General features: G+C 38.7%; 1 protein-coding gene across 2 annotated transcripts; it reads right to left on the bottom strand.

The window, feature by feature from the left end:
• Nucleotides 1-294: 294 nt before the first annotated feature.
• LOC147632538 (putative N-acetyltransferase HLS1) lies at nucleotides 295-5348 on the bottom strand. Of its 2 annotated transcripts, XM_086807311.1 has the most exons (4): nucleotides 5102-5348; nucleotides 3909-4099; nucleotides 3005-3189; nucleotides 295-1247 (listed from the first exon to the last, which is right to left on the bottom strand). In XM_086807311.1, the coding sequence occupies exons 2-4, from the start codon at nucleotides 4089-4091 to the stop codon at nucleotides 371-373; spliced, it is 1245 nt and encodes a 414-aa protein (XP_086663437.1). In that variant the 5' UTR covers nucleotides 4092-4099; nucleotides 5102-5348; the 3' UTR covers nucleotides 295-370. The 2 variants fall into 2 exon arrangements, with proteins under 2 accessions (XP_086663437.1, XP_086663436.1); XM_086807310.1 differs by lacking the exon at nucleotides 5102-5348 and having other exon boundaries at nucleotides 3909-4263.
• Between the last annotated feature and the right edge of the window lie 12731 nt (nucleotides 5349-18079).

Here is an 18079-nt window from a genome sequence, read left to right as displayed (position 1 = left end):
AGCCTTGTAAAAATTACACGAGAAAAACTGCTTGCTTTAAGAATAATTGTGAAGTCACATTTTTGAATTTTAGTTATAAAACCGCCAAAGTCCTTTTTTTTTCACTTTTTTGAAAGAAAGTTTATTTCTAACGGGGGGGTAGAAGATACGTTAATGAGCCCTCTTTTTTGGAGTACAAGAGAGATCCCATGTGATGCGCTTGACAAAAGGGGTGTGGGTGCGCCGCAGCTAAAGGTAGGCAACGCCGCCCCTCTTCCAAAAAAAAAAAAAAGGAAAAAACCTTAGATTCGAATATGCAAAAATAGCTTTTTCAACTATTAAGTTGATCGACTAGGATTTACTTAATACTTCGTAATATTTGGTTACATATTTAGAAGTCGCGGGGGTCCAAGAAGAGTGACGGCGGTGGTGGCGCTTTCGACCAATCCAAAAGCGGCGACGCCTGCCCTGCAGCCGCCGTTTCCGACGTAAGCAGCCGCTTGATGCACCACAGGTCCTCGTCGTTTGTCCAGTGCGGTATGGAGCGGCGTAGCGGGTCGCAGCCCGCCACCTCCGTCGCCACCACGGCGCAGCCGTCTTGCTTGGCGAGGTTGTGGGCGTGCCAGCAGAGGTGGCGCGCCAAGGCGAGCCCGGAGGGACCCTCGGCGTGGATGCCATAGATGAGTTGCAGGCCGAAGGGCTTGAAAACGTCGGGCATGGTGGGGAGAGGGGCGAGCCAGCTGAGGAGTTTGCCGACGGCGCGGCTGGCGGCAGCGAGGCCACGGAGGCGGAGGGGGGCGCCCTTCATTTCGAGCTGGTAGATTTCGTTGCATTTCCAGAGGCTGATGACAGCCCATGAAGGAGGGGGGGAAGAAACGCCATTGACGCTGCAAATACTGCCACCTTTATTGTTGTTTTTGCAGTATGCGACCCACGTACCCCTGTGGAGCTTGCTCTTAACGACGGCGTCGATGTCCTTTGGGAAGAACTCGCTGTTGCTGAAGAGCGATGGAGTGTTGTAGAGCTTGCATGCTTCTTCTGTGCTAAGCTCAACCACCTGCACCTTCCTAGATAGCGTCTTGCGTCTCACATACACTGGCTGCACTAGAATTGCCGGATTCCGGAACTTGACATAGCCCAGCTTCTTTGTGAACAACCCCACTGACGCCTCGTTGTCCTTCTCCGTCGCTATGTACACATACTCCGCCCCCCTCTCCTTGCACCATTCCTCCATCTTCTTCACCAACTCAGCTCCAATCCCTAATCGCCTGTCATCCAATAAAAGCCTAATTATCGCTAAGCTAAGCATGATGATTAACTAATCTTGTCTTAACAATCTCTACGCTAAGCATCATGAACATTCACTACGCTGACCATGATACAATTAATTGATTTGTTAGCCTTAACATCACTAAACTTAGCATGGCCACACATCCAAATATACCGTTGTCACATGATGACACTCACATGGTGATACACTTATTTGTCTTTCAATATCACTAAGCTATGCATGACTATACATAGATGTTGCCTTGCACTATCACTAAGCTATGCATGATGACCACTAATTTTGTCTTAGTATCACTAAGTGAAGCATGACTATATATGTGTCACTAAGCTAAGCATGATGACCACTAATTTTGTCTTAGTATCACTAAGCATGACCATACATTTGTCTTGCACTATCCCTAAGCTAAGCATGATGACCACTAATTTCTTCTTAGTATCACTAAGCTAAGCATGAATATACACATTGATGTCTTACAATCACTTAGCTAAGCATGACCATACAATGATGATGTCTTATAATCACTAAGCCAATCACTTAGCTAAGCATGACCATACAATGACGATGTCTTATAATCACTACGCTAAGCATGATGTTACATTAATGTTGTTACCATCATAGACAAGAAATACTTCCTTCAACCATCCAAACTTCATCAATAAAATCTTCATCTTCATCTACATCTAAAGCTTGAAAAAGACACTAGTGTATTGACATATATTAATGATTGATATGCTAATGAATAGTTTACCATTGACCTTGAAAAGGATGGGAACATAAGAAACATCACATGGACACGTAAAAGAAGCAAAACGATCTTAATAAAAATTGGAAAATAAAATACCAAACGTGAGAAATAATGAATTTTGGGAGAGAGAAAAGAAGAAGTTTATGAAAAGATGGGAACCTAAGGTACCTTTAAAAGGAGTTGCTATATGAACCTTTCCCCATCAAAATTGCATCAATAAAATTAAAAGTTGCTATACGAGCCTTTCCCCATCAAAATTACATCAATACAATTCTATTCTTGATTCTAAGCTCTAAAAGTTGCACAACCATGTCAATGCCTTACATGATCCAATAATAAAGATGTTTACCTTGAGGGAGATAGCTAGTTTATGAATAAGCTCTTGAATTAAGTTGTGGACATGTAAAAAGTATCACATGAAAAGTAATGTGGTGAATAGTATTGATTTGTGAATTGGCATAAAAAGGTTGGAACAACGCATCCATTACATGTACAAATGAATCTTCATTAAGATATCAATAGTTCTTCAATGGGCTTGACTGAATAAATGCATCACAATCATATGGACAAACCAAGGAGATATGATACACACATGGACAACTGAATTACATTTATGTTAAAAAAAAGCTTCTAAGGTTGGACCATAGGTCCAAGCTTCAATAGTTAATAGATATTGATTATTTGAGACCTTAGCTTAATCAAATAAGCACTTTACACAAGCAATTAAACTCTTTATGTAAATCAATTAGTATTTATAATTTGATTATATACATAGATCAAATATCATGCACTGAGGCTGTGATTATGCATAAATCAACCAAATAAGCAGTGAGATTGTAGCGCAACACTCACATAATGTAATAGTCGCTCAAAATAATTTATAAATCAATTAGTAGATACTAATTGAAAAGCATGTACTCGAAGAAAATACTTTAGTAAATCACTGCTACAATCAATTAAGAGATTTTAATTAAAAATAAAGGTCTTACCTGCACCTAGGAGCAACTCTCAGGCCCAAAATATATGCAGTTAACACAAACATATTAGGTGGCTGAGCGGCTGAATCACTTTGGTCTGATTTGCACTCTGATAATTGGCTTAATCCACAAGCCACCTCCTTAACACCGGCTCTTATCAACCCAACGATCTCCTTATCAGGTTGGGTCTCCGCTACCTGCCATATACAGAAACCATTATTATCGCTTAATATAAAAAAAACAATCAAATTACCATGATTATACACAAATTATAATAAATCAAAAAGTCAATCATACACAAATTATGATTATCAAAACTAAGTGCAAAATTAAGCATCTTCAAACTAAGCCAAACCGAGCACACAAATTATCATTGTAAAAAAAGAACTTAAGTATCATCAAAATAAGCCATACTGAGCACGCTCAAATTATCATTATCAAAATAATACACACAAATTATAATCATCAAAATAAGGCCAACTGAGCACACAAATTTCCATCATCAAAACTCACAACCTAAACATAGAAAAGAAGGCAAACTGAAAATAGATAAACTATTAATTACAATTGAGAGGAAAAGAGATTAAGAAAAAAAATCACTGTTGCTGACACGACGTACAACCGAAAGAAATTCAATATTCAAAACGCTTCAATTAAGGTGAAAACAGATGCCTGAAAGTGGAGAAATTCGTTAACATAAACGCTAAAATTAATCAAAACACCTGCAAGCCCATTCAAAAGGCGGAAATTCGTTACATAAATGCTCAAAATTAATCAAGGAAAGGCATTAAAACAAGGAATTTTTTTTTAACTTATAAATATAAAATAGAAGGGGTTATGAATCATGAACTTGGGTGATTTAAGAAAAGATGATTAGCATAAACAGGAACTCGGGTCATTAATAGAGAGTAATTACCAGCATGGCGAAGGCCGGATAATGCCGAATTCTACAAAGAGGATCGCCAAGAAGGTCTGTGAAGAGAGAGACTTTGCCACTCGGCCCAGCTTCACACATTTTTTCAAGCTCGTCTGCTTGCCTTAAATCTTTCCCCTCATCATAAGCTCGGATCTTGATCTCCACATGCCTTCTTGTGTGCATAGTGCTTGCTGCACGGGCCATTGACGCCTTAATCCCTAATTAATTAGCTCCCTTAAACCTCTAATCAAAGCGCTTCTGTGTATGACCCTTGCACTCAGTAATCTTGTTGCTTGCCCAAATTACCCCAGGCCCAAGATTGAAGATTAAGCTAAACCCTTGTGATTAGCACACTTGATAGATTAAAGATTAAGCTAAAAACTAATCGCTGTGGCCCTTGCTTAGTCTTCATCAAAGCTACTAAAAGGAGAAGATGATGATCTTTGAGCACATGCAGGCTAAGGCTAGCAAGAGCCGAGCAGCTTCCAAAAGGATTTAAACACATGGAGTGCCACCTAATTAGCCATTTTTGGAAAATCCCCCTCTCAATACTCCATTTTTTTTTTTAAAAAATTTCCTCTCACTCCAATCTGGTCCCCCCTCTAGCGAGTATTCCCTTGTGTGCAGCTATGATGATGGCATGGAAACCTGATTTTTTAATGCTTTAGAAAAATAAGAAATGATAATTATAATTGTGGTCGGCTGTCTCCCCACACACAGAAAGAAGAAAGTCTAAGGGAAGCTCACCACATAGTCTGCCACACTCTCTCTCTCTCTCTATATATATATATATATATATATGCTACACTTCACACAGTTTTCTTCACTCCCCCCTTTGTCTCTGTGGCACCTAAGAAGCCATTATATATTTTGCACAAGGAGTACTTGCTACTTATCTTCCACAGTCCAACTAGCTATTATTATCGTTATCATTATTATTATTATAAATTAGCAAAAGATTTGGATGTATTTGGCGTTAATCCCAAGCTTTCTCACATTTAAAAAAAACAAAAAAAATAATGAAAAACCCACTCATGAAATGCTTCACTGCTGTAGGAGGAATGATGAGGAGGAATTCATTGCATTTTTTCGTGTTGTGCAAGGTTGGGTCTGTCAATGGGTGTGTGGCACGTGCATGGAGGAGAGAGAGAGGGAGAGGGAGAGGGAGAGGAGGAGAGGGGAAGAGAGATTACAAGGGAGAAAGCCCTCAATTTGCTCACTAATCAACCCGAGGCAAGTGCACAACAGCTGCTTGTATATGAAGTGTTCTTAGGCAACTTGAAGTCAAAACAAGAAGCAAAAAAAGCATCTTATACCCAACCATAATCACGGACCAATTGTATGGGTTGTTTGATGAGATGACTGGCTCATTGCCACACACACACACACACACAAAAAAAAGGCAGAAGAAAAAGAGTGGTGTTGTTGATGAGGCTTCTCATGAAAGAGTGCAAAAAGAAACAATTATATGCTAAAAGAGAGCAAAAAGAACACCATGAGAGGAGCAAGTGCAAGAAAGCTCAAGGACTTGACTTTATAGATGTGTGTGTGTGTGTGTGTGTGTGTGAGAGAGAGAGAGAGAGAGAGAGAGAGAGAGAGAGAGGCTAATTTGTTGGCAACCATATATTCCCTAGGACCCCCACAATCATAAAACATACACACACACACACACACACACACCCACAACCCCACACACACTCTCCCCTAGTTCACCATGTATCATTAGGCTCAATTTTATTTTGCCCAAAACCATAGCCTTTTCCTCTAATTAAGTATCGTTGTTGAATTATTAGTGCTTAATTATATATTAATCAAACCATAGCTAATTGAGCATCAATTAATTATTAAATTATTATTGCCCAATCAATCCACTCCATGGCAAGAACATTGCACATCCGGTTCACCTCTTACTTGTATAATATCCCATCCCACCCCCCCCCCCCACCCGTCCCACTCTAGCTTTTCCATAGCCTTTTTCTCTAAAAAGGCTAATTAAGCATAATGATAATCACACCTAAGTATATATATGTCATGCAATAACCCCCATGGCACAAATCATAGATAATAGCCTTTCCATTAATAGGTCCCATTTTTAAAAATAGGGCATGAAATATAATCATTACTTAATGATATACACCCAAGCATAGGTTTTCCATAGCTTTTTTCTCTAATTATTAGTATGGATAATATGCAATAAAATTCTCTCACAAACATAGCTATGAGTCCATGAATTATTCAAGGCCTAGGGCCCCTTTTAGCAATTGATGCTATAAAATGATTGCCTTTTATTTTGTTGTCTTTACTTGGCATGGCTTAAACTATCACCATCAAACTCAAAGCCCTTTCTATGCTTTTTCCGTAGCTTTCTGTCCCTTTATGCCCTTTTATGAGAAGGTGGGCGACAATGCCCCCCACCTCAATCATACCTTACCTGCAATAAATAGAAAAATTACTTTAGAATTTACTCTCGAAGTCATACACATCATATCCTTAAATTCACTTTTTAAAAAAATTGAATTTCAAAAAGAAAATTCAATATGACATTCTTAGATTATCATCAAGACAAAGTACTTTTATTCCCCAAATATATATATACACATAGACATTTCAATATGCACTTTACAATTATATTCTAACTTGGAAACAATAATTAATATACATTTGCAATTATATTCTAAAGGAAACATAAATAATTGGCATTAGACAAAGGTAAATTTTTCTTTAAGAGATCTATTAGACATCTCAAATTTTAATAGTATCTTAAAGAAAAATTTGCATGACTGACTTGAAGTAAAGATATCTCAAATTTTAAGTAATATATACATATATATTTACTATTGGTCCCAAAAGAAAGACATCGCAAATTTTAAATAGTAGGGAAGGCAAGTTACGTGAAAAACCTCAACTCTATATGTTGATTGGAAAAGGAGAGTATTACTTTGGAGCTCATGTTTTGAAAAAGTGCATTGTGAAATGAAAAAAAAAAGTAACTTTTACTTAAAAATATTCATATTTCCAAAAAGGATTAGAAATTACATTCATAGATCATTAACTTCAAGGTAAATTTGACTTCACATCCATAAGGAAATTTCAAGATTTTCACTCCTAACTACTATAAAGTTTTATATAAAACATAATAATATTCCTTGAAAATCTTCCTTTTATAATATAATTTCAGCCTTTTCAAAAAAAAATTCCTTGAAAATGATTCAAACATTCACATGGGAAGAGGCAAAATTTGAGTTTGGAAAATGGGGAAGTCATCATTTTAATTGTTGGGTCAAGAGTTGAAAAAACCATGAATTTGAAGGGAGAAATAAAACATAAAATTTGTAATAAGAGTTGAAAAAATCATGAATAATAAAAATAAAACTAGTAAGTAATAATAGGAGAGAGATGCGAAAGCTTTTTGAGGAATTTGAGGTCAACTGCAAAATGATAACTAATTTTTTTTGCTCTGTAAAAAAAATTAAAAATTAAAATCCAGGAGTACCTTGTTTGAAGTTTCCGAAAGATCTTTAAAATTTCCAGGTGGCTTTGAATTTGATTTTGCAAAACGTTGGCCGTACGATGTTGCGAGCTTTCATGTGGCACGGAATATACTTCGAGCTTTTAATAAATTGGTGGTGCGCGCCCCGCCGTAACCTTTTTTTTTTTCACAAAGTCATAAGTGCGTGGACTTGCAAGGACACCTCAAGATTTTAACCAATCCAAGGCCTACATAATTAACCCTTAAAATATTTCCCTAATTAATCAATCCATCAGATTAACCAGCTTAACTAAGATATATTAACCAACCTTATCCCTACATATTTAGCCTAAAAAGGCCCTACATACCTACACAATTAGCCTTTAAAAATTGCCCCACATAGGATTGATTGTCCAATCATTCTATGGAGTCACATATCCTTGATTAGTATAGGTGACACCCATTTATCAATCTTTCCACAAAGTATTAGTCTAAAGGAGATTCATCAATCAAATTAAGGGCAAAGCATCCATGTAAAGAAGATCATCTTAATTAATTTAGGAACAAAGTCTTAGCCTAAATGAGTTTGATTGTGAATCCACCTCGAGCTAAGGGATGATATTGATCAATTAATCTAAGGATAAATATCAATTAATTGTTTGGAGTCTACATAAGATTGATTATCTTAAGCTAGATATATGAATCATTCTTGTCACAAAGTATTAGTCTTAAAAGGATTGATTAAATTGATCAATCCAAGGGCAAAGTATTGAGGATAAAATGTTATCTTTTTCTGTTTTCGATTAACTTGTATGGCATATGCCTCAATTCTAATTACTTTTTTAAGGTTTTGTTAAGCCTCATTAAATAGCAATAAAAATATTTGTAAATCTTGTCGATTTAGTAAATTTCACCTATGTTTTTTGTGTTTTCAATTAATTTGTATGGCATATGCCTTGCTATTTAGTGCCTTTTTTAAGTCTCATTAAATAGTAAAAAATCTTGTTGATTTAGTATGTTTCATTTGATCAAATGGCAATGCATGCTCACAGCTGCATTTTATATTTAAGGTGTCACTCTTGATCTCCATGGTAAGTAGAGCATGCAAATCTTGTATTTGGAAGTAGATCTCGTGCTCACATCAAATGGGGGCCTGGATACTGGGGATGATGGTGCTCATAGGAGACGGAGTCCCCTACAAGCACTCTCTCTCTCTCTCTCTCTCTCTCTCTCTCTCTCTCTCTCTCTCTCTACAAGCATCATCTTTCTCTCCCCCACACACGCACACAACACTATGAACATGGAGCATGTCTCTCTCTCTCTCTCTCTCTCTCTCTCTCTCTCTCTCTCTCCTCTTTGTATATATATATTGTGCCTCTTTTCCTCTTTGTATGCCTCATCTCTCTTTCCCTCTCACTTGCTTGTACTGTCATAGGGACCGGAGATGGAAGGCAGAGGGGAAGGATAGGAGGTGATGGTGGGAAGGATCCACTTGGGTAGTGGAGGAAGTGATCTAATTGGTACTCGAGGAGGAAGGCCCATTGAAAGAGGGAGGGAGGGGGCCACACATGGAGTTGCATATTAAGCGATCCATTTAATTAATGTCAGAAAGTTGTAATATAAGAACAAAGTTTTAGTCTAAGATTGTGAATCGACCCTAACCTAATCTAAGGGATACGATTGATAAATTAATCTAGGGATAAGATATTAATGACCTAAGCGTTAAGCTGAAATCTTGGAATATATAAATCTTATGGGCTAACTAACTCTAAGAATTGGACTGAATAAAACTGAACACGAAAGATTCCCCATATCCGGCAAGGATGATTAGTAGTAATCCGTTATTATCATCCCCTCTTTGGAACTGTGCTGTTGTTAATAAATGATCTCAGAGGTTCGAATCACCTCTAATCATTTGAAGCACGCAAACTCGGTCTCTTGAATTAACTTCTTTAATTACAGGCGGCGGCTCAACATGCATGAAAAGGAATGCCTTGATTAGGAGCGTATATGCATGCCATGCGCGGATGATGACCTTCCATCCCAACACGCAAAAATGCTCTTGCCTTGATGACTCCCATGCATGCCGTATGTATCATGAAGGTCCACATCGGTCAACCATTTAATGTAACGTGCCCTAAATATACCCCCTTCATCCCGTTCGTTAATCGTGCCCTATTTGCTCTAGAGAGACACGTGTGAGATTTAGGTGCCCTTAAACCTGGTTTAAAGTTGTCACAATCCTTGGCCACATTCTCGACCTAGTACCCCACTAACCCAAGGCCGCGTGCAAACCACAATGGCCGGCCGTTTTTGTCCAAACTTCCACACTACACACACCACATTCCCACCTCGAGTTTCAAACTTCACCCCCAAACTCGAATGTGTGAGTGAGCGTGTGTATGTGGTGTGTGTGTGTGTGTGTGTGAGTGAGAGAGAGAGAGAGAGAGAGAGAGAGTGAGAAGGGGGGGGTGGGGACACACAGAAACCATTGAGAAGAGGTGATTACTTTTTTAAAGAACATTGTGAGAGAGAGAGAGAGAGACATTGAAATGAGGTGGCTAACGACATTAACAACATTGACATAGAAATGTGTGTTTGTGTGTGTGCGTGTGTGTGTGAGAGAGAAAGAGTTGGTAGCTTTCTTCAATAACATTAATAGAGAGAAAGCATGTTGATTGATTGATTGATTGAGAGAGAGAGAGAGAGAGAGAGAGAGACAAAGAGAGAGTCCACCCAAATGAGATGATCATTGCTTTCCTCAAGAACATTGATACAGAGAGATGGTTGAACATTGTAGAACGAGCACGCATGCGCGACAAGATACCAAACATTGATATTGTGCGACCCTATAGACCTTATCCTTTGGAAGAGAGTCCACCTTGAAATGAACTATGATTTTGTAATCATCTATCATTGTCGGTGTGAGTAGATGATGTAGATGGGTAAGGATGTCAACCCCACAAGCTTCCGACAAAGATCTCTCACTTCTTCTTGTTTCAATCACAACAAAAAAAGCTTATGATTTCAAAAAGCAACTCGAAAGTGATAGGTACCAAGTTCTCCTATGAAGTACTCTCCTTTTAGTTAACTAATCTTATAAATTTAAAAGCCATATTCTCGAAAAGGTATCCCTTGTATGTTTCCAAGAAGCAATGTTAATTAACTATGTAATTGTGCAGGATTTTTATTTATGTTAATTAGTTATATATTTGTGCATGATTTTCTATATGTGTCTTTGGTTACGTGGCAATAATAAATTTTCCACTTTTGACTAAGAGAATGAATAACTTTGAGATTTGGATTATGATTACTTAAACTATATTCTAATTAACCATTGCCTACACAAAATTTGGTGTCAAAAGGGACACATTCTATGAGGCATTATATTAGGTGAATCCTTTTTATGAGTTCAAGCAACAATTTTCTCTTTCACAAAGAAATTAGTGATGTTAGCACATGAAGCAATGTGAAACTGAGAAAATATAAAAACCTCTGTGTGTGTGTGTGTGCTACATGTGCGTACATACACACAGGCTTATGTGCACGCATATGCACAACATATCACACACACACACACACACACACACACAAAGAACACACATTTATGCACCTATGTGTGTATGTGAGCATGCATATTATGTGTGGGTGCATGCATCACATGCTTATGTGTGCACATATGCACAACATATCACACACACACACACAGGTGCATAATTGTGTGTGTGTGTGTGTGTGCGCACGCGTGCGCCATATGTGTGTGTGTGTGTGTGTGTGCATGCACTTGCACTTGCACACACACACACACACACACACACTCACTCACACATCTCCCAAACTGAATTCCTAAAGAAGAGGAAAATATTAATTACATAAACACAAACCTCCTCATCCCTCTCGGATTGTATCTCTAGACTGAGATTGATGCCTAGCCAAGGTTATTGGGGATGCGAGAGTATCCTCCAATGCCTAGATTCTAGAATTTAGATTAGTGGATTATGTTAAGTGACACCAGTTAACAAAGGGTAGAGGAAATTTGTAAAATAGTTTTGAAGCTTTGAATATCATGGGACTGCTATAATTAGCATGGCTTTTCCCATTTAAGTTGGTATAATGCTTTAGTTGCACACTTCTACATTCGCAAAAGATCCTTATGCATGAGCTTAGCTATGCTAGTGTGTTAAGCAATCCTAAAATGGGATTGATCATGGTGTTAGACATAGATTAAGCAACATAATTAAGGTGGATTAAACCACACTAAAAACTCTGAGAGAGAGAGAGAGAGAGAGAGAGAGAGAGAGAGAGAGAGAGAAAATCCACACTCAACACTCAATTCTATTGCTTATCTCAATTGAACCATACAATGATATAGGCTTTCTTATCCCACTTTACATGTCATCATCCATGTGGCAACTCCTTTTCCACTCTTTTGGTCAACACTCACACACCATTCAATATTGTGGCATTCTTATCTTTCCACAATATCTTGCACCTTTAGGGTGCTTTCCCACAATATCTTGCACCTTTAGGGTGCTTTCCCACATACACACAACACCGCGATTACATCTCTCAACACCCCCTCTTAATTGAGGTGTTCCACAACTCACCCATCACCCATCAATGTAGCATTGCATAACCGCAATATCTACCTCTCAAAACTCCCCCTCAATGATACATTGGAGTGTCCATCAAACGAACATGTGTGCGTGTGTCTACCATCTTAGACACCAAGTCCATTTTGAGCAGACTCGCTCACAACGAAACCACTGAGTCTAATTTGAACGTAGAAGTTCGGGTGGGAACCAACCCATGTGCATGCACCTCACACGTACATCGCTCATGCACACATCATGGCAACCATTTTGAGCTTCTCGGTGAGCTCGAGCAAGGGAACCCTCATACCAATGGTGGGTGAATATAAAAATTCTCAGTTTGAGCATGCAGGCTCGGGCGGTTACCCTCATACCATGGGTGAAAATGTTTTACAAGTCCATTTTGACCATAGTCGGGGCAGGGGACCCATGTGTGAACACATATGTTTGTCTTTACATTTTCTAAAACAAAATTGATCACTTATTATTAATGCTCTCAGTTGCCTTTGGAGTATGTGAACAAGGTTTAACCTTCAATGGCGTGAATGCACCCTTACATTGACTAAGGGTGAAAATTCAAACTTTAAAGGAGATGAGAAAATCTCTCAATTTGTGGATAATCTCTATGCGCAACATGTGGATGTTGCTACGTGCCAACATGCATATCGCCAGGTATTTTCTCTAGTATACATGACAAATCCAGCTCATTTTATATGCCGTGGGCGCCCTGCATCATGTGGTCTTCATCTCTTTCAAGCTTCTCTATGCTTTGTGTTGTGTTTGCTGCAATGCGCTTCTTTACACTACTTTTGTTCTTGCCTGCTACCTTCTAGTGCTTTGCCACCATAGCTCAAGCTCTGAGCTTGCATGACAAGATTTTCTTTTGCTGTTCGTCGCTGCTTCTACAACGTCATATAGTGCCTCGCAAACCGTTGTCACTTCTCACGATGGCTGTGAGAAAATATTATCGTTTGCTTTGATGCTCGCGGCTTGCTACTGAGGCGGTCTCTCTGTAGATGCTAGTTTCAACAGAGCTCTTGCTGGGTGGGCATCTGTGAAATGATATACTATTGGTTACCTTTCTCTCATGCTTTACGTCCAATTGCATTACCCAGCGCCAAGCCGCCTTTGGGCCTTCTGCTTTGCTACTGCCTGCACTGCAACCTCCTGCAAACTACTTGTTGGTTCTAGTCATGATTGTCTACTCTGCTGGCTAGTGGCACATCAAGGTCACCATTGATACTTGTTTCTTTTCTACTGCAGTAGTTGAGTCATAGCCTTCTCGTCTCTACACAACCATCTCTCACAGTTGCAAAAATGTCTTCTACTTGTCATCTTGAGTGCTGTGTGCTCATTTTCCATAGTTACTAATTCCAAGCTCTTGACTGTGATTGATGCCATTTCCGATTGGGAGCTCCTTCCTAAGATCCACAGTTCACTTTCTAGAAACCCACAACCCCCTTGAGGTTTTTGTGATGACCATCAACATGGTCTTTGCCTGTTGCTAGAGCTCCCATTTGAGCTCCTCATTGAACTCTTATGACCTCCATTTGCTGTTATTGTGATGCTATTAAGGGTGCTTTTATGCAAGGTTTCTCTTTTGAAAAACCAAAGGTGCATATAAAAATGAAATCCTTAAATGGCCTCCACACCATTTTACTCATCTTCCAAGAGTGAAATCCATTAGCCATGCCCTTCTAACATGCTCCAATATGGACTGAAACCAGCCCATCATTGCTTGCCACCACTCGACAAGCACACACCTCCTCTACTCTTTGCTCACAAGCAAAGAACCTTGGGATTCATCCATCCCATAAATCAAACCCTTCTCAACATTGAGCATTCTTCCATGCTCAAACCAAAAAATGAATGAGGTCAAATCTAAAATACCTTCACAAATCTTTTCTTGGCAGCTTCCTTGTTGACACCGAAGACTCCATAGCCTTCATACTTGCTGAAATCTCCATTTTTAGCTTCCATGATGATGAGTAGGCTTGCCATGTTGCAAAACTCCCATTTGCAACTCTCTTGGGCAGCTTCTATGCAACCTCCTTGTTGCAAATCTCCTCTCAAACTTGAGAATGGCATCTCCAAATCTCTCTCAAATCCTCACAAATGCAAATCCAAATGATAATATGAGTGTGTATAATTTTTTTTAAAAATCAAAATGCTAATACATAATGAAATGCTTAATCAAATAAACACAGAACCAAGAAAAATCTATACATAAATATTCACTGACCAAGCAAATCATGTGATGGAAATCTAGCCCTAACATATCGGTATCATTTGTGCAAGCATTGAACATTTACCCAAATTTGATCTTTTTTACTTTTAGTTTATATGTTAGAAAATTTCTATGGGGGGTTCAATAAAATATGTAAGTATACCACGTAAGTTCAGGGGTTTTTTAATTAAAAAATTTTCTCATCAAGATTGGTTCGTTTTTTGAAGCTATCATGTCCCAAAAAGCATGAACTTTTCATCAAGGCAAGAAGGGGATAAGCCACATACTTCTTCTTTATGAAAAATGTGAACACCCTCATATTTGGTAGAGTGTGGTTGTATATGGAGTTTGGAAAGTGCTAGTTTTATAATTTTTTTATTTGGGAAGTGTTAATCTCATCAAATGCATATCTCCATCTTTGTAAGGGACTAGACACTGGCTTTGGGTAACCTCATTGCAAAGACCTTACCATCCCTATAAGGAAACCATGTAAAATCCACTCATAGTGGAAGAGAGATATCCAAAATTAGAAGAGAAAGATAAAAGATTTTGGATAGGAAGAGATGAGAAAGCTTTAGCAATCATTACAATACGGTAAAAAGTTGCATGTGTTGGGTCTTCACTCAAACAGGAGGATGCCATAGTAATCCTTCTCAAGATCATGACCTTGGAAGCATTTAGCCCATTGGGTGGCTACCTTGAAGAACCTACCCTACCCAATCTTCACATAAATTGAAGGAGCCTTAATCAAGGAAGAAAGGAGACTCGAACTCAAAGTGGGGGGATCCTCGCAATATGAAGAGAAATCTTTCTTCACCAAAGGACCAATAACCATACTGAAGTGTAACTTTTGTGGCAAGCCACGTCACATGGAGAAATATTTATTAGAGAAAGAAGAATAATTCAAATCACAATTGAGCAAACATCATGACAAAAGAATATCCAAATGAAGGGGCTTCCCAAGAAGGAGGCCAATCATCACAAAGACTCCTTTAGTCAATGGAAGAGGACACCCCTCTCACCTTGTGTTTATACCCACTTATTGTATTCTTACCCTTGTGTAAAACTACATGATCTAAGACAACATTGTAGCCTATGAGGCATGTGTGATAGACCACTCTAGCAAATGAACAAGATTGTAGGTCCACCAATGTATGTATGGTGGTAGTAGTTCATCACTTAAGGGGGAGTATTGAAATAGTAAAGAGTAAATGTTTGGAGCAATAAAGAGTGGTATGTGACCCTCACACATTTGTAAGGTTGCATAAGTCATAGACTATGGTTCAAAGGGTTAAAGGGAGCCTAAAGGATGAGGCCCATATGGAGGTCTCATCCTTTATTTGGAGCAAGGGGGAGTGGTATGTTGTTAGAAATATAAGCCCAACTTGTCCCTTAGCCATAAATCAAATCTACATAGGATAAAATGTTAGCCTAAGCTAAAATCAAAGTGTGTAGCATCACTCCACATGTCCATCCACATGTCAAGGGGCATCCCTACATCAAAGGAGTCATGGAGAATCTTTAGGAGAAGCATCTAGATCATCTACATCATTAGTGATGTCACCCAGGATTGGATCCAAAGGCTATAAGCACTAACATTTGGTAATGAAGCAATCCAGTGATTTCTCATATTATGAATGGCTCAAATCTCTTACCACCTTGATTTCCTTCATGGTATCAGAGCCAATTACGTTTCGAAGGCCCTCATTAAGTTAATTTAATAGTTAGTTAGCATATTTATTAAGTTATTAATCACCCACTATAGTGAAGCCAAAATAGGCTTTTCCAAAACTGCACCTACCTACATTGGAGGGCTTCCACCGCCTTCTACAGGCAACATCTTGGCACGATTTCTTCACAAGGAGCCTTCCTCTACTCAAGGCGCAAGTCGCCATCACATCAATTGTTTGATTTTGCCGCTGTTTGACCCAACACGGTCATTTCCCCTAAATCGTGTACGCGACTGCTGCTCTGCACAGCAGAGCTTTGTTCTCTCTCCACAAAAGAAATTGGTTCAATTCCTCTGAGCTATAAGTGCGCCCCAAGGTGCTCTACCTTCCCTTAAAAGGTCTTTCCAAATGGTGTAGCCAATCTCCAATGCCAACTCGATTTGTAGACGGAGGTTCTGCTTTGCAAATTTTCTACATAAGCATTTTTTTAATGCTTGGTGGTAATGATTTTTCTTAATCCTTTTTTAATGATCAGAATAATGCTATCTCATGCACTAAAGACTAATCATCTACTTTGATTAAGCATTATCACATCTCATTATCCACATAGATGATATATGTGTATGTGGTTATGAAGCTTGAATGCCACCTCTTGTAAAGGGATTATAGACATTACCCTGAGTCTATCTTCTCAGTCGGGTAAGACCTCCCTATCTATGGCATCCACATCTATTATGGCTTCTAATTCTAAGTGGCCAGATAAGTTCAATGCCATCTCCACCATCAACAACAAGAAGAAATCTGCAACTTGTGGGAGGACTAATCACCAAACAAAGGATTGCTTCACCAACAACCCTTGTGTGTACTACGGAAAGACAAATCCTTCATCACAAAGGTGCTATTTCAAGGACAAGAAGAAAGAGAAGGTCAGCACTATTGAAGAAAATCACTTTGTAGAAGTCTCTAGTTTTGTTGGACCTGGAGATGATGATGATTCCTATGCTTTGTAGAAAGGTTTTCATTGTCCACTCTTGTATGCTCAAAAAGCCTTAGTTGTTTTCTTTCCCTTGTTGTTTGTAAAAAGTACTCAAACCTTGTTATTGTATGGTTGAGACTCTAATGTATCAAAGGGGGATGTTTCCAGGCTCAAAACGTTTACTAGAGTGCCAAGTTTGGCTTAACAGGGGTGTTAGAAATATAAGCCCAACTTGTCCCTTAGCCATAAATCAAATGTGCATAGGATAAAATGTTAGCCTAAGCTAAAATCAAAGCGTGTAGCATCACGTCACATGTCCATTCACATGTCAAGGGGCATCCTTACACTAAAGGAGTCATGGTGCATCTTTAGGAGAAGCATCTAGCTCATCTACATCATTGGTGATGTCATCTAGGATTGGATCCAAAGGATATATAAGCCCATGTAGCACTCACATTTGATAATGAAGCGATCCAATGATTTCTCATATTATGAATGGCTCAAATCTCTTCTCACCTTGATTTCCTTTATATGTGACACTCAAACATTTGTAAGAGTTGCATAAGTTATAGACTATCGTTCAAAGGTTCAAAGGGAGAGCCCAAAGGATGAGGCCCATGTGGAGGCCAAAAGTAGGTACCTAGGAGAAGTGAAAAAGGATGAGGCCCATGTGGAGGCCAAAAGTAGGTACCTAGGAGAAGTGAAAAAGGATGCCAAATGGGGGATCACTTCAAGGGAGAGTTACATAAGTCATAGAATATGGTTCAAAGGGTTAAAGGAAGAGCCTAAAGGATGAGGCCCATGTGGAGGCCAAAAGTAGGTACCTATAGAAGAAGTGGGAAAGGATGCCAAATGGCTTATAAAAATTCACTCTATCTAATGGATCAAATATGAGCTTTTGAGCTACACTTCTTATCATTGTCATTATGCTTCATTTTTTCATTAGCTTTATCATTAGTGTTAATCTCTTTCTTGCTTTATAGCATGCTAAGATGATGATTTTAATTCTTTTCCACACACCATAATCAACTGTAGATGAAAATCTCAAGTTTTCATATACTAACATCTCTCCCCCTCCCAACACACACATATACACACATAATCACACACACACACACCCACCCACATACACACACACACACACACACACACACACACCCACCCACACACACACACACACACACACACACAAACAAAAAAATAATCATAATATAGTATGTAAATCCATGCACACTCA

The sequence above is a fragment of the Cibotium barometz genome, chromosome 13 (assembly GCF_041138505.1).
Source record: "Cibotium barometz isolate CiBa-2024 chromosome 13, ASM4113850v1, whole genome shotgun sequence".
Taxonomy (NCBI): Eukaryota; Viridiplantae; Streptophyta; class Polypodiopsida; order Cyatheales; family Cibotiaceae; genus Cibotium; species Cibotium barometz.
The sequence above is the reverse complement of the archived record's forward strand: the minus strand, read 5'-3'. Positions and strand labels throughout refer to the sequence as shown.

What these genes read in the sequence shown, in the direction of transcription:
- LOC147632538 (XM_086807310.1), bottom strand. Translation starts at nt 4,112, where the DNA reads ATGGCCCGTGCAGCAAGCACTATGCACACAAGAAGGCATGTGGAGATC. An exon ending in ATCCGGCCTTCGCCATGCTG is followed by an intron (nt 3,190 to 3,908) that starts GTAATTACTCTC and finishes TGTATATGGCAG; the next exon opens with GTAGCGGAGACCCAACCTGA. An exon ending in AGAGTTGCTCCTAGGTGCAG is followed by an intron (nt 1,248 to 3,004) that starts GTAAGACCTTTA and finishes ATTGGATGACAG; the next exon opens with GCGATTAGGGATTGGAGCTG.